The following is a 16526-nucleotide window of genomic DNA, read 5'->3' as shown; positions in this document are numbered from 1 at the left end:
CGTATAAAGATTTTCAGTTAAGAGTTTCTGATAAGTACATATCGGATAATTTAAATTGAATATATATTTAAAATATTATAAAGTCGAGTTCTATATAATAAAGAACCGATACAATATTTAAGACTCATTCACGACTCTCTCTATCAATACATCTCCCATTTATACGATATGGGACTCAGTGAATTGAAAAATAGTGAAGATGATAAGGTTAACCCAGTTTTATGTTGTTGGAGTAGGTCTCTTGTTCTAGAGACATTGGGGATGGTTGGTTCGGGGACCACTTATTGACCATGTTACAAAAGGTTCGTAATGGTCGCAGACATTGTTGACAATGTCTTTGACACTTAGTCTTTTGTTTTATATATGCTTCCTTTCGTGCTGTTTAACTTTAAACTTTAAAGTCAAAAAAAGTCCATCCAGAAAATTATCACGACTTTTGAGTCTTAACCCCAAAAAAATAAGACAAATCAATCAAAAACCCACGTAACTCTTACGTGGAACCTTAAGCTGCTGAGCATAATTGATAAATGATATTTATAATTTATAAATTTATAAATTTTGTGTATTATTTTTTTAAAAAGTTAAGTTTATTATTAAATTTTTTTTATGAATTGAAATTGATCACTTTTTAATTTTAAAAAAGTACACAAAATTTATATACTCTAAAACTCTATCTATCATTACCCTTAAAATTTTTAAACAAACGGATCAAACTCCCTCTCCCAAACTAAAAGCGTTTGTTTAAAAGAAATTATTTAAGGAATAAGAATAATCCAAAGAAGACAATTAGATTTGAAGTCAAATAAAGACAGCATATGATTTATTTTCTTTTTCCTAACGACATTTAATACAAGCTAACTTGGCGCACCGAATATAATTAAGAAAAATTCTATTGACAGTCGGACTATATGTACAGTTCTATTAATAAATATGAATAAAAATAATATTATTGTAATTTTTAATTCTTTTTAAACAAAATTATATGAACTTGTATAAATAATTATCATTTAGGGATTATATATAGACTAACTCTATAATTAATAATATTTTAAGAAACCAACTTGGTTTAAAATCGCCAAGGCACCAAACGTCAGACTGCCTAAATTTTGGTTAAATTTTTTTTTTTTAAATCGCTTGTACCTATATATATATATATATATATATATGAAGGGAACCAAATGTATTCGAAATTTAGAAGATTAATAATATTTTAATAAAATATATAAAGATTTAAAGAGTTCAAAAAAGTGAAGAAAAGGAGATATTTAACTAAAATTTAGGTAGTCTGACGTTTGGTGCCTGGCGATTTTAAACCAAGTTGGTTCTTAAAACGTTATAAATTATAGGAACTTGCGTTTGGTGCGCACAAACGGCGTATCAACACTAACTTATTTTACTTATCAGCTTTACATACCACACACTTCACTTTTTATTATTATTATTATTTTATAATAAGTATATGGTATATGAATGATAAGTAAAATAATTTAATTAGTTTAATAAGAATAAAATAAAATAATAAATAATAAATTTAAAATATATAAAATGTGTGGTGTGGGTCCGTGAGGTGATGAGTAGCATTCCTCGTGTGTGTGTATATATATATATTATGTTTGTATGTATGTTAATGCTATTGGAAGGTAAAGAGAGAGCGCAGAATCCTTATAAATAGGAAGACCCACAAAGAAAAAGTTTTTCACTTGCGGCATTTAGAAAAATCAGCCTTCTATTCAAAACTCTTAAAGTGATATCGTTGTTAAAGAATACATATGCAACAAAGCATGCAGGGCCCTAAGAATGAGAATTTTGCATGTTCACTAGATGTGAAACCTATGAGCTTCCGTTTTCAACGCAGTTGCCAATTAAAGTGCCCGAGCAACACTTTTGAACTCATTCAAGCAAGATCGGAGTACCTTTTGACGCTTCTGAAGAGACTGTCGTTCGTTCTGCAGTACACCAATGGCGTCAGGAGCAACAAACATGTCCATGAATTTTTCATCGTTCACGGCAAATAAATCCAACCCAAGTGCCACCACAAGCCTTTCACGGCTGCACAGAGCAGAACACATAAACAGCTTCGTAAAATCAGTTCTTTACCAAAAAAGTGAACAAAAAAATAAAAATCGCAGCAGAAACTTTCGATAAATCGCTGAATTCCTCAAAACACAAAATCGCACCAGAATATGTTGCTTGAACTGTTACAAGGACAACAAGTACTAGTGTTCCTGTAAATATAAAATGCTCTCTGTGAACGTACGTTAAGAGTTGGAAATAAAAACAAGCTTACCAAGGGGTTAAGAATCCAGAATTCAAAGTTGAGGCCACGCTTCGCTCAACAAGAACTTCACGAATCCGTGCAAAATGATGTGCAGCTGATGAACAGATTTCTGAATAGGCTGAGCCTGAATTTGAACCAGTATCACCAAATAAGAGACTACCACCATTTTGAACTCTTACGTGATCAGTATTTCTGTTATTGCCTGTCAATCTTGAAACCCACTTTCGCGCTCCAATATCATTTCCAAGTTCTTTCTTGACCCCAGCATATGCTGCATCACATGGCTGATCAGGTGATGGGGTCTCAGGCACAGTCATTTGGCTTTCTCGAAGGGCTCCTCGAGCTTCTGCTGCTTTCCCTGGTGTGGTTTGCTGTCCAATCATTTCCGGAGGTATGTTCTCTTGATCTCTCATTATTTCGTCACAGGCTGCTGGGCCCCCATCAGTTAGCTCAAGACAAAATGAACCAGCTGAAGCCTGGTTGAACTTGTAAAAAGAGGTTGCACTCGAGCCAAAGCTTCCTCGAAAGCCATTCTCATAACAGACCTGCGAGTATGGGCTTGTAACTGAATCGAGGTGATGCCGAACCAGTTGCTTGCATTGTTTGGCAAGGTCCTTAATAAATCGGTTGTAAACATGCCTTAAAGCAGCATGAAAACCAACGTAGCCATCCATTTTTTCTGATTTCATCCCATCTGCACATTAGACAATGTCCAATGACTTCATGATTAGTTACATGAAAATTTACACGTCAATACAAACAATTAGAAAGCCAAAGATTACAGTAGCGCAAAAGAGGAAAATAATCTGAACTGACGTATCAAAGCTCCAATCCTGACTTTTTGGGTTGGCAACAAAACAACATAAACGAACAATGTGAGAGAAACGTTAACAAAGTGTTAATAAGCTTCTCACATTCCGAGTCCCGACTCCGATTTCGTTCTAGAGCAAGATCATAGAGATTTCCCAAAACAAAAGCAAGCCGATCACAAGCAGTGTCAAGAAGAGGAGCAAGCCATGATCTGGCAGCTGTACGGGCAATTTCTGCAGCTGCTTCTGTTGCTCCTCTGCCCCCACCTCGGCCAGCATGGGCAAGTAATATATTTGCCACCTGTAAGGAGAGTAAATAATTCACCAGTTCACAGAAGATCTCAATCCATTATCCAAGGTAAATTGCTCTAGAATATATATACCTTCTCCCTCGACACTGGGGGGCATTCAATAGAATAAACAGCACAGCGAAATTCATGCATCACCCTTTCAAAAGCAGCTCCTCCATAGAGCCGAAGGGTAGCATTGGGAGGCTTTATATCTGCAGTAACACTGGGCCAACTCCCAAGTCCACTTTCTGATTGCTCCTCCACTGTTGTTTTTCCCCATTGCTCTGGGGCAGGATCCGCTGCTCCATCAATCAAAGCTCCCTTTACAGTAGGCACAAGCAGATAACCATTTTTAGAGAAAAGTATAGAACTTACTTTCTGAGAGTTACAAAAAGATAGAATTACTCAGTACAGGAAGTAGTTGGCTGACATTTTCTGTTGGTATGGGACGGTCAATAAAATAGTTGGAACTTTCTGTTCTATTTAATGCCAACTACTTGGGCGGAGGAATTCACATTAGAGAGAGAAGAACATGTTGTTAAGTAGAAGTGGGCAATGTAAATATTAAAAAATAACAGATGGAGATCATATATAATCAGAAATTTCAGGGAGATTCATGAATTACAAGAAGCTCACACAAGGGGGGAGAACTGGTTATGTTCACGGAATGAACAGAACTTATAGAATACTTTATGACAGCATAGATGTTTATAGGTTTCACAGAAATTACCCACCACATGATTGCTGATAGAAGCCGCATACAACATTGCTGATCTCCTAAGATAAGAAATATCAGAAGTGGCCTGAATTTTACAGTCCATTTTGTCCAGTTCAGCTGTAACTTCACTGCAGCGCTGCTCAAGCAAAGCTAGAGTTGCTGGAGCAGCTTCTTTGTATCTCTTCTGAAGCTCGGACTCCAAATAATCTCTCAGACGGCCAAAACCAATGTAAGGCCTGAATTTCTCCTCATCAAATCCACCCTTGATTCCCTCATTGAGATGACGTAAGACTTCCGAATCCACCTGAGATATCTGCTTGCGGAATTCGTCATTTGAAATGGTGCCCCTGTCCTTTGGAAGGGCCACAAAAAATGGACGTGTGTTATCTCCCAGGTAGCCGCTTGCACTCAAATATCGGTCCACTTCCCACCTGTCACTGAACTCCTGCATTTATAAGTATCTTAAAATAAGAATTCAAATATACAATGATGATATCAGTAAAACCACTCACTTCTGCTATACCATGAAAACAAGTTTCTTTAGTTAGTAGTATCTTCACTACAGCAAATATCAACAGCATAGGGAAGCTTCAAATGATTCATTTGAAGTCCATTGAGAATATGAATGATAGAGACATACGCTGATATGTATATCTATTATCTAGTATGCTTAGATTTGCTTACTGGAGATAAATTCAACAAACACTAATAGTTCGTACCTTGAGACGATTATCAAATTTGGAGACGGCAATTACAGTCCGTCTGAATGTTGGATCAATTTCACGAATGGAATCCAACCACAAAGATGAACACCACTCCACACTACTCTGTTGAAGGAACAACAGAATGCGATGGGGAGGACTAGCCAATGACTTCACCATTGTAAGAATTTCCTCGGGCGTGTTTTCTGGTTCTCCCTTCTTTGCCTGCCGATAGAGTTTCAAAACCAAAAACTCATTTTATAGCATAATAATATCAAACGTTTATTACCCATCATCAAATACAAGAGTGCCCACCTTGAGAACAAAGCCCGGGGTATCTATAATGGTGAGATTAGGACAATGTGCGTATTCAGCTCTCATCACGATTGGCTTAGAAGAAACTGAAGCTTTAGTCTTCTTCAAAAGTGCCTCAGTCCGGGACTTTATTATATCTGCAATTGCAGATGCCAAAATAACAGGACTTCCATATTCTTCAGAATCCTCTTCCTGTTTTTAATGCTCAAGTTTCAGTATTTTTGTATATTAAACATTGAGGCATCAAGAAAGATATAGATAGAGTCATGAAGAACAAAAAAGAAGTAAAAAAAGTGAATTAATCACCTCTTGAAGAAGTTACAACCGTGTTCATTACCCACCGACCATCATAAAACCCCTATTTAAATCTAGAAGCAGCCTGACCTACACGTTTTCAGTTCTCGACATCCAAAACCCCAATACTTTTATAAATATAGTATCTACTATTAATTCTAAAGAGACAAACAAGAGACTAAATTTGATCCACCTAATTATTTCAGCATTAACTGTATAAGTAACTCCAATTTCCATTTTCTTTTCATTTTCCTGCATTTCCAGCAAATCAAGCGAAGTCTATGTGAGATATGAATCAGAAATTAACTCAGTACTCATTAATAAGTTCCCAATGTCCAAGAAAACAATCATAATGAGAAATTCTTCAAAATCCGAAGGAGACCTGGAAGCGGCAGCGGGGTTCGAGGGCGGAGGGATCGTGAACCATCTGGAGAATGAGGGGGCGACGGGTGCCCATCTCGACCTCGCGGACGTTGAAGCGGAACCCTAGAAGGGCTTCGAGGAGTGAGCTCTTGCCGTCGGATTGGCCGCCCAGGGCGACGATCTCTGGGATCGGGAGTTTCTCGCCGAAGGCCACCGCCGCGGCCTGAAGACGGTTGTAGGCCTCAAAGCGAGAGGAGCGAACGGATGAGTCGGCGGAGTTGGGATTGGGATGAGGGTGCTTGCGGGACATGGCGGAGGCGGACTTGTCCGAGGGGGTCTTGGTGGGAGTGGTGACAAAGGTAGCCATTGGAGCAATGGAGAGAGAGAGAGGATTTTGAATTTGAAATAGGCTCATGAAGCCGTTGGGAAAAGGGCGTTTATGAATGAAATCTCTTTGATGGGCCGGAGGGTATTTTTTCTTTGTTAACTCCTAATTGACCAGCCCACAAAAAGGCCCATTGAAAAAATCCCAACTTACAAGAAACGTTGCCGTTAGAAGTTTGAACTGCAAAACGAAGCTTTGCACTATTAGTAGAATAATTTTAAATGGAAGTCCAACAGGACACCCTTCTACCTAATTAATATGTAATTTATTATTTTTTTCTTTTATCTTAAATGCTTAAAACACTTATAAATTAAAGTAGAGATGTATGATGTAAAACTTTCTCTTATTAGTAATCAAAGTCGCCATGCCGTGTGTGAATGAAGGAAGCCACGCGATACAAGTTCTTTTGTTATTTTATCACTCTTCTAATTCTCAAAAAACTTGTTTTTGCATCTTCCTAATTCTATCCAGCTTCTCCCCAAATCCCAATCCTCTACAGCTCTTCCTAGCTTCTCAAGCTTTAACTTAATTTTTAGTTTTTATTTTTTTTTTCTATGATCAAATTGTAAGGGGGTTTTCTCCAACACCCCCCCCCCCTCCTCCCCTCTATCAGGCCATATATCGAGCTCACGAGGGATCACGGGAAAAGCAAGTCAAAGAGTCTGGCCAAACCTAACGACCCTCCACTAAGAGGAATTAGTGGGTTTCTTCAGAGTACTCGACCTACGAGCAAAACCCACCCCCGAAGCAACTCATACATGGGAAAAACGGACATCAAGGGGAGATGGGACTCTCCGTCCTGACACCACTTTGCTGACACCCTACTTTCGGAAACCTGTGCAAACAGACGGGTGGAAAATATGGAGAACCCTTGATCTCCTGACAGCAAACATGGAGGGGCTCAATGGGGAACACCAGTTGGGTAAAGTGAGTCAGGGAGCCACGCCACATTAATGGTGTCACCCCCCAAACTCAACATTGCATTTAATGACGCTGCCCCAGAAGCCATGCTGCATTAAAGGGACAAAACGAACAGTGAAAATGACAAAGGCTTCTCAAAGTCGGTACGAGCTGTCCCCACAAAAAACCTAGTATAAAAGTCGATCCACAGGTATGATGAAATCTTTCTAATTCCTCTAAATTTACGCACAAACTACTAAAGAGATATACTGACTTTAGCATCGAAAACTCCCTAAGCATCATCAAGGCTTCCATTCTCCGTGTTTGCTTAAGTGTGCAGGTTAAAGCCCATAGATCCGAATTGTTGGAACCTGATCGAAAATCGTGCAAAACACGACGTTAACAAAAATAATAAAGTCGATTCGAAACGGGTCATTGTTTAGTTTGAGTTTGAGTCTATATCTTGAGCGTTTGCCAAACTCTTCACTCCCCTAGTAAAATAATTTTATACGCTCATCGTATCTTCATTGTGCCAAAACTAGAAATTGTGGCCTTTTAGAGTTATGTTAGATACAAGTCCTAAATAGACAAGATCCATACAAGTCATTTGTAAAAAAGTGGGTCCTACTAATATTTTTTATACTTTTTAAGGTAGGGTTTACTTTTTTACAAAAACTTGTAAGGGACTTGTCTATTTGAGACTTGTATAAATAATTTTTTGATCTATTATATCCAAATCACATGCCCATTTTAAATTGAGTAAAAATGGTACGGAACCCACCGAACATATACACATACATATCATATTATCATGGACCATTAGAAAGTTAATCAAATGTGAAATGTAATACATATATATATAAATGTTTTAATCACAAAGAAATTTTACAGAAATAAAATCACAAATTGACATAGCTTGATTTGATACGTTAGATTGTAACATTACTTTTATTATAAAATATATATAATATATCATAAAAAGTTATGTCAAAATTTGTAAGTATATATATATTAATATGGTGACCCAAAAGAACTCTTCTTTAAATTCCCTCACATATATTTTTAGTAGTATATGTGTTTGTATTTTTCAAAAGTTGGAGCTCGAATCTGAACAACGAACTGTAGACACTACTTAATTACAACTAAAGAGAAGGTCTTATTCTGTAGGTTGTGGTGAGCATGTACGTACCACGCTCTCCCACTTGCCTTTTCTTTTTATTTCTAAGACTTAATATTGTCAAATAGTTTTTAAATGGTAATTAGCAAGTAGGGGTGGGGGACGAGGGGAAGGTTATAACTTATAACCCACAAAGAGGATTTATTAATTTTTATTTACTTATAAAAAATGGAATAGAGTCAACACGCGTCGTTTCGATTGGTGGGGAAGTCACGGGGGATTAAGGCGATGGTTCAACTGGCGGTGATTTGTAACTAGAGTAGTGTAGCCCGATGATGGATCTCGAGAAGGTCAAAATTTTTTTTTTTTCATAGATTTTTTTTTTTATATTTTTAATCATTTTTTTTAAATTCACAACATTAAAAAGTATATCCTTAATTACTAACTAAAAAACAAAAATAAAAACAAAAAAAAAAAGATATCGAGAATTAGACTCCCGATAGCTCTATCATTTTTCTTGTAAGTACTCATACTGAGTTAATTGTACAGTCAAAATAATATATGTCTATAATATAATTATGAGAAATAATTTACACAAATTTTAAATAAATAAATCTTAGGCAAGCCTTTGTTAAAAAAAAAAAAATAAACTCCACTTTAAAAAAGTTTTAAAAAAAATTATTTTTTATTAATAAGATCTATTTTTTGTATAAAAAAAGTGTCTATTTAATACTTGTAAGTTGTATCTATAATTATATGTCTATCAATGTTATACGCGTGTTGTCATGATGCGCCTCGAGGATCTAGCCTTGTGTAAGTACATGACCAACCAGTCACTTTAACCGCGTCCCTATGGGTGCAAGTGTACGCACGTACCGGAGACTTTGCCTGCAATCTTTATGGTCAACTCTAATCTATCTTATCAAAATTATGATGTAGCCAACTTGACATAAGCAACTTGGGGGATTCAAAAGGCATCCATCCCAACTGCCGTGCATAAGAATAATGATGGAACATTCTACCCAATACGTGCAGCTTATAAACCCTACCAATCTCTCTCAGTTTACATAACTCGTGGAAAACCCTCATTTCCAAGATAAAAGAATGGCTTGCACTCTCCCCAAGTTCACAGCCATTCTCATCTCCCTTCTCCTAGCTCTGCAGCCTCAAATTGCCTTCTCAAATGACGACATTGAAGACGAAGAAGAGTACTATATACCACGAGGTCAACTCCCCCATTGCCCATTAATCTCAGGTCATCAAGAAGGAGGTTCTTGGCCACTGTAGTAAAGAATGGAGCATCTTGCAATCCCATTACGCGTAATGTCTGTAATGGGATACAGGCAAACAAGGGTGCAAGGCTTCTCTACTGCTGCAAGACGCATTGCTGTAACGTTCTTGGGGATCCTAACAACTGTGGGAAATGTGGGAAAAAGTGCAAACAAGGACAGAGTTGCTGCAATGGAACCTGTAACAATACTGCTTACGATGTTAATCACTGTGGCAAGTGCAATAAAAAGTGTGAGCATGGTGTTAAATGCGAGCATGGGTTTTGTGGATATGCTTGAACTTATAATTCCAACATGTCACGCAGTCAAGGAGTTTTTAGATTGAGAAAAGCTTGTATGCCGCCCAAAATGTACCGCTCTAGTGTACCGCTGCAGAATTTTTTTTTTTTTTTTAACTTAGTAATTAAGGAAATAATTTTAAATGTATTGGTGTATTTTTTTTATTTTTTAAAAATATTAAAATATATTAAAAAAATATGAATAGAAAAATAAAAAAAAAATTTGCAAAACACACTATCGATAATAATGAGTGGTGCTATTCAAGCAGCAAAGTAATTAGTTTGTTGTTTTGATCGTTTATTTTGCTGTGTAATTAGTTTATTTTGATGTGTAATAACCAGCATTATTGTTGTTTTGATCGTTTGAAATCTTGTCAGCTGACTCCAATTACCAAATATTAATGTTGTTTCAATATGATCACTTCTTTGACTCAAAAGATGACAGTTTCAAATTAAAATCCATGAACCAGAAAAATCGCCTAAGCTAAGTGAGGATATGTCTGACAACACGAGAAGGAAAAATGAAAATTGGAAAACGGATCAAGGATTTAAGTGGGCCCAAACTCCCTAGCTAGGTCCATGGGCCTAAGGGCGGGCTAAGATGCTTTGTAAAGCAGTCTCAGGGTTGGGTTGCACTAAGCTGGAGCATGCACCCGCAAAAGTACAAGCGTACAACAAAAGCAAGACTTTGGGTCGATCCGTGCCAAGTTATAGTACGCTGGCATGTTGCTTAAGTAATGTCTCTTTAATTTGCTTGTTGCTAAAACTCATTTGTCGGGTGATTTAGCCTAGTTTATTTTCGTAGATAAGATAAAATAAGTTGATATAAAAATTAAAAATTGAATTGTTTATTTTATTTTATGTGAAAATTTAAAAAAATTCTAATTAATTATTAGAACATGAAATGAATTGAGAAGAATTATAAAAATAAATCAGAGTTGAGAAGATTCTGGAACTCTAGAATCTATGCATGCACTTATGATCTTTGATCACTTTCTTTCTCTCCATCTTTCTTACTATATATTATAGTAGAGTGATTCTACATTTCCAATTAATTAATCTAAGCCGTCCAAATTAAGCAGCTTTCAAATTGCGTGCATTTAGAAGTTAATTTGTAGCATGCACTTAACCAAATTATTGGCATGAAGCGCCGCGACCAGCCGAGCAAGCTGGCCGCTAAATGATTTTGATCTAGTGTTTCTATATTGTTGAACAGTACTCCGATTGGAAAAGAAAAGAAAAAGTACTTGGTTCAGTTGGACGATCATGTATATGGAATTTTCAAAAGTAAGAACAAAAAATTTAAATAGAATAGAGATCTAGAAAAGATCATGAGGATGCAGTATGGTATTTTTGAAGTCATGGTCGATGTGTAATTAACTAAAATAGAAAATCATGTAGGGGTTTTCTAATTAAAAAAAAACATATATATTTATATATATATTATGTTAGCCAATACTACAATTATCTACAGCTAGGTAGGTATGATCCCCGGCCACCAAAAGTACTTGGCATTGATGAAGCTGGCCTGCAAAATAATCTTCAAATTAGTTGACGGAGCTTGATTTTGCCTTACACGAGAACCGCAATTCGGGGGCATAAAGGAGGAATTCCCAACTTCAGGGGCGGGTTACATGTCATCATGTTGACCAGCCCGGCCCTCTCCAATCTTGAATGTTACCACGATATTCTTTCATCATTAAATGAGAGATTTTAATAAAATTAGAAGAGATCATTCTTGGATATGTGACATTTTTCTTTTTATTAAAAAAAAAAAATAGAATATTGTAGTCTGGCTTGGATGTTTCGGTAATACCAAAGAGAGAAAAATAAATAGAACCTTATTTGACTAAGCCAAGAAATTGGACGGACTTAATTAATTAATTAATTATTTTTTAAAATTACCCAAAATTCTGGCAGAAAAACATTAATAAAATTAGCAGAAAATTAGACTCGTATAGATACTTACCTTTTGCCCTAAAACAGGTACCAGCTCTAATATATGGCCGATTATTTAGCAAATGCAAGCAGACAAACTTATATATAAACCCAAAAAAAAAAAAAAAAAGGATTTTGGGATCTGAGTAAGTTAAGTTTGCATGCATGCCTTGGGGAATAATCCTAGCGGCCTGCATGTTAATTGGCTCCCTCCTTTGATATTAATGTCTCCAAGCTACCCTTTTGATAAGTTATAATTAAGTATATATGTCTGCAAGTTATATATAGATATAGATTGTTGCACGCAACAACTTGGTCTCGATCTGATCACGAAAGTTCTTTCAAAGGAATTATAAGTAGACTTCTCGACTCGATCGAGGATCGAGCTTGCTTTAGCTCCAGCCGATCGAGGTGGCGTATACGTAAAGGGAGGATTGATGCTGGGCTAGCTAGCTAGGTTTTATCATGCTCGAGTATTAATTACGAGGAGAGAACAGGGAAAGCAGCGATCGAGCCTTCCTTTCATTATTAATATTACACTTTACAATTCACGCAATTGGAATATTTTTTTTATAATAAAAAATGATATTTATAGTCATAAAATATTACGTAAATGTGGTGCGCGTAATTTTAAAAAAATAAATATAAAATTTATATAAAATTAATTTTTTAATAATAAATATAATTTTTTTAAAAAATAAATACATGATAACGGTCGTACAAATCATAATTATATTTAACATTACTCTTTCATAATTAATGTCATCTGCGTGCACGTAGGATTCATTTCTTCACCACACACGTACGTTATATAGGCTGCATGTCTTGAATATTAAAATTACATATATTTTAAAAAAATTATTTATAAATTGGTCTATAAATACATAATTTATTGTGGAATGTAACATGATTCTATAAAGAAAAAATAGAATTTCAATAATTTTGTTTTATAAAAAAATTGTGTTAGTTTACGATCTATATTTATCATGAAGATATTATAATAAAAATGTTAGATATAATCATAGAGTGTACAAATATCGCACCCTCTTATAAAAAAAAATAAATAAATATAATTCCTACATAAATTTTTTTTTTTTTAAATGTATGCCCCATTCTATTATATCCAACATTGCTCATGGTAGTGAAGTCTAACCCGCCGCGTAATTTCGGTTTGACTTCGGAGAATATTGCAGAATCGGTGCTGGTACCATGTGTATATGTCATGCTCGCTCTGCGACCGACCAGAGATATTGAGCCACGTGTGTCTTTCTGTATGCATCATCCAGGATCTAGTGTAGGGTAACGTGACCAACCAATGAGTTTAACGCATTTATCGCCGGGAGAGAAGATCCTCTACACGTGAACTTTCCGGCTTCGCCTTCAAATCAACATTAGTAGTCAACCAATTTAATTAATTGTTTTGAAAATTAAAATTTCCCCGTTCTTGATGATGATTAATTTGGAAGTCAGAATTCTTTGATGCTAACATGCTTCCCAAAATGGACAAAGCTTTGATCAAAATTCTAACTTATATATATATATAGAGAATAATACTAGATATAGTGGATTGTCTAAGCGTCGTGCATTCTTTTAAAAAAAGTTGTGATCTATAATTAAAAAATTAAATTTTCATGTGAGATTTATATTTACCCACTTTTACAAGAAGAGTGGCACGTACATTTGCATACTTTATAACTATAAATATAATTTTTCGTATATATAAGTTATATATTTAGTTTGTGAAAATGTGTCTATAAATGATTAATTCTAACTCATAAATTTACTAACTTTATTAATAAATACTGATAATTTACAACTACTAATCAGATATGTAAGTTTTAAAATTTATATAAAATGCTAAAACTCATTGAAATAATTTGTTTCAATATTTATTCAAACTGGCCCCAAGAAAAGAGATCGAGAGAGAGTGAGAAAAAAAAGCCTTTGATTAATCATAATTATTATTTAAATTTCATAGTTTTAGTATCATAAAATTACATTAAAGCAAAGCAAATTTTGAAGAGTAATAATATACACATGAACAATTCTTTTAACAATCTTTTATACAACAATAATATATATTTTAAATTGAATGTATTTCTATAAAATGATATTATTTTTATAGATTATATATTTTATAAAAATATTTCTCATTCAAAATAAGGTTGTATAAATAATTATAAAAATAATAAAATAGCTATAATATATAATATTTTTAAATTATGTCATGTAAATAATATATGATGTACGTAGACTTGAGAATATATGCCCGTAAATTAAGTACAGCGGCGTCTGGGTACTAGGTACGTATAATAATATATGGCTAGAGTTCTGATTAGTCAAGAATATATATTTAATTAATTTAACTTGCTCTACCGAGAATTTAGAGCTAGCTAGTACTAATTAACAAATTAATTAAACTGAATTTAATAATTATTAAATACATGCAGATATTCAGTCAATTCAATGCAGAGCTTTTTTTTTTTTTTTTTAAGGAAAATTAATTATTACAAGTGGCAGCAAAACAAGGTGCTTCCCTTGAATCAATTCTCGCAGCGGCCTATATATACAGATGCACAATGGCATTGATACGTACGTACCCATTATCCTCCTCGATCACCGGCTCACCCTAAATGCGGGCAGTGCTAGAATTAGTTCGCCATTTTCACGAGAGAGATTAATTAATATGGCTTGCACTCTCCTCAAGCTCACGACCATTCTCTCCCTAATCATGCCTCTGATAATAACATTCCTAGCTCTGCACTCTCAGTTAGCTTTCTCAAACAATATCGAAGAAGACGATGAAGATCAGTACGTACTCGACTCTCCATTAATGGCCAATATTAATCTCAGATCATCGAGAAGCAGGTTCTTGGCCAGCGTGATAAAGAAAGGTGCTCGGTGTCATCCCATCACAAACAATGTGTGCAATGGAATACCAGCAAACAACGGGACCAGCCTGCTCTACTGCTGCAAGAAGCATTGCCGGAACATTCTTGGCGATCGGAACAACTGCGGACGATGTGGGAGAAAGTGCAAACAAGGACAGCGTTGCTGCAATAGGATCTGTACCGATATTACTAGCAATGAGAATCATTGTGGCAAATGCCATAAGAAGTGTGCGAAAGGGGTAAACTGCGAGCTGGGATTTTGTGGGTATGCTTGAATTTGTTCAAAAGGTATTCATGTACGTCTACAAGTTTCGAGACTGAAACGTCTGATCATCATGCAGCTGAATGGATCATATACATTGGACGTTCTAATTACCATTTTCAAGCTGTTACCAATATGTTATATTTATTCCAATGTTTAATCAAGTAATAACGGCCAACTCTCTCATGTTGGCGTACGTCTTTTAAAATTTGATTTGCTTTGAATTACCAAGCTGTTTCAATTCAGGGATAAAGATGTCTGTTAAGTTATTATCCGAGATTGCAGTCTCATTTGAGGTTTTTAAATCTATAATCGAACTTAAAAGAGATGTTCTCCAATGATCACTACCTGAAAACTTGTATAGGCTAAGGGCACGATATTTGGTTAAGAGTAGTGTTATATGTGCTTACAATTTTACGTATGCACAATATTCATCTTATCAGTTTTCTTTTTAAATTTCATAATTTCCAACATATCAATTGCTAACACGTCAATGCGTTTTGTTATGTAAATAAAAATTATAAATACAAATAATTATATTTTCCTTTGGCTAATGCATGCTATTATATAGTTTGCAAAGAAATGGAAACTATCAAAGCGTGGATCTAGCTCTAGTTGTATACAGCTTGTTCAAAGAACATCAGGGGGTATTGAAGGCATGCATCAAGCTATGAGTTTAAGTTGCCTATTCGACAGGGCCTATCAATTACGTAAAGTGCTCATCGATCGATCACTCATAATATAATACAAGTACATGACTAATTAACACATGCTTCTTATACGTGCCAGCTTATAAATTTCTTGCTAAAAGGTTATGTTCAATGCATATATATGATATTGATATTAGAACGCAGATGTGTTCTTTCAGTTATTTTTGTTTCGCTTGATATTCAAAAGAGAAATAATTTAGCCACGTAGGAATTTCATAAAAGTAAATTTATAAATTTATGTGGTTTGATGTGTTACGTCAGATTATAAAATTATTCTTATTATAAAGTAAATTTAGCATATCACATGAAATCGCGTCAATTAATAAGTTTACTTTTATAAAATTTTTCTATAACTATAGCACTTCTCTATTAAATATATATATTTATAATATATATACCCATCTTTGACTTGGAGTATGCCTCATTTTTTTTCACAACTCATTTCAACTCAATTCATCTCATATCATCTCATCTAATCATTACAATTATCTCAAATTCTCACAATAAAATAAAATAAATAATTTAATTTTTTCAAATTTCAAAACAAATATAATATTAAAAAATATATTCTAATAATATTTTATTCAATTTTTAACTTTAATCTCAATTCACCTTATTTCATATGCAAAAGGCGGTGATCAAGAAAATCATGTATCTCGTTCACTCGAGTCGTGGAAAGGTGGCGATCAAGAAAATGAACAAAACAATCCATCCTCTTATGCTTTAGCTGCTTTTTATTTTTTGTTTGTTTGTTTTTTTTTATTTTTATGGGTGGGCTCCTAGAAAATGGTTGGCTAGCTAGAAAATCATTTCTTTATAGTAATATTATTCATTATCTCAATTATCATCATCATCTCATTATCTCATGATATAATATTAAATAATTGAAGACTATTTATTATAAAAAAATGATACTTACAGTTATAAGTGTGCAAATGTCATGCAGTTATTTTGAAATAAATAAATAAATATAAAACTCATATAAAAT

General features: G+C 34.6%; 2 protein-coding genes across 2 annotated transcripts; one reads left to right on the top strand and one right to left on the bottom strand.

The window, feature by feature from the left end:
* Positions 1–1708: 1708 nt before the first annotated feature.
* LOC109021074 (dynamin-related protein 5A-like) lies at positions 1709–6158 on the bottom strand. The gene is made up of 8 exons (XM_019003614.2): positions 5788–6158; positions 5112–5303; positions 4815–5021; positions 4112–4540; positions 3471–3698; positions 3193–3388; positions 2288–2972; positions 1709–2049 (listed from the first exon to the last, which is right to left on the bottom strand). Exons 1-8 carry the CDS (start codon positions 6133–6135, stop codon positions 1863–1865), a joined length of 2472 nt encoding a protein of 823 aa, XP_018859159.2. The 5' UTR covers positions 6136–6158; the 3' UTR covers positions 1709–1862.
* An 8111-nt stretch (positions 6159–14269) lies between these two features.
* LOC108992402 (protein GRIM REAPER) lies at positions 14270–15100 on the top strand. The gene has a single exon (XM_018966964.2). The coding sequence runs from the start codon at positions 14362–14364 to the stop codon at positions 14839–14841; it is 480 nt and encodes a 159-aa protein (XP_018822509.1). The 5' UTR covers positions 14270–14361; the 3' UTR covers positions 14842–15100.
* Positions 15101–16526: the final 1426 nt, after the last annotated feature.

This window comes from Juglans regia, chromosome 9, assembly GCF_001411555.2.
Source record: "Juglans regia cultivar Chandler chromosome 9, Walnut 2.0, whole genome shotgun sequence".
Taxonomy (NCBI): domain Eukaryota; kingdom Viridiplantae; phylum Streptophyta; class Magnoliopsida; order Fagales; family Juglandaceae; genus Juglans; species Juglans regia.
The sequence above is the reverse complement of the archived record's forward strand: the minus strand, read 5'-3'. Positions and strand labels throughout refer to the sequence as shown.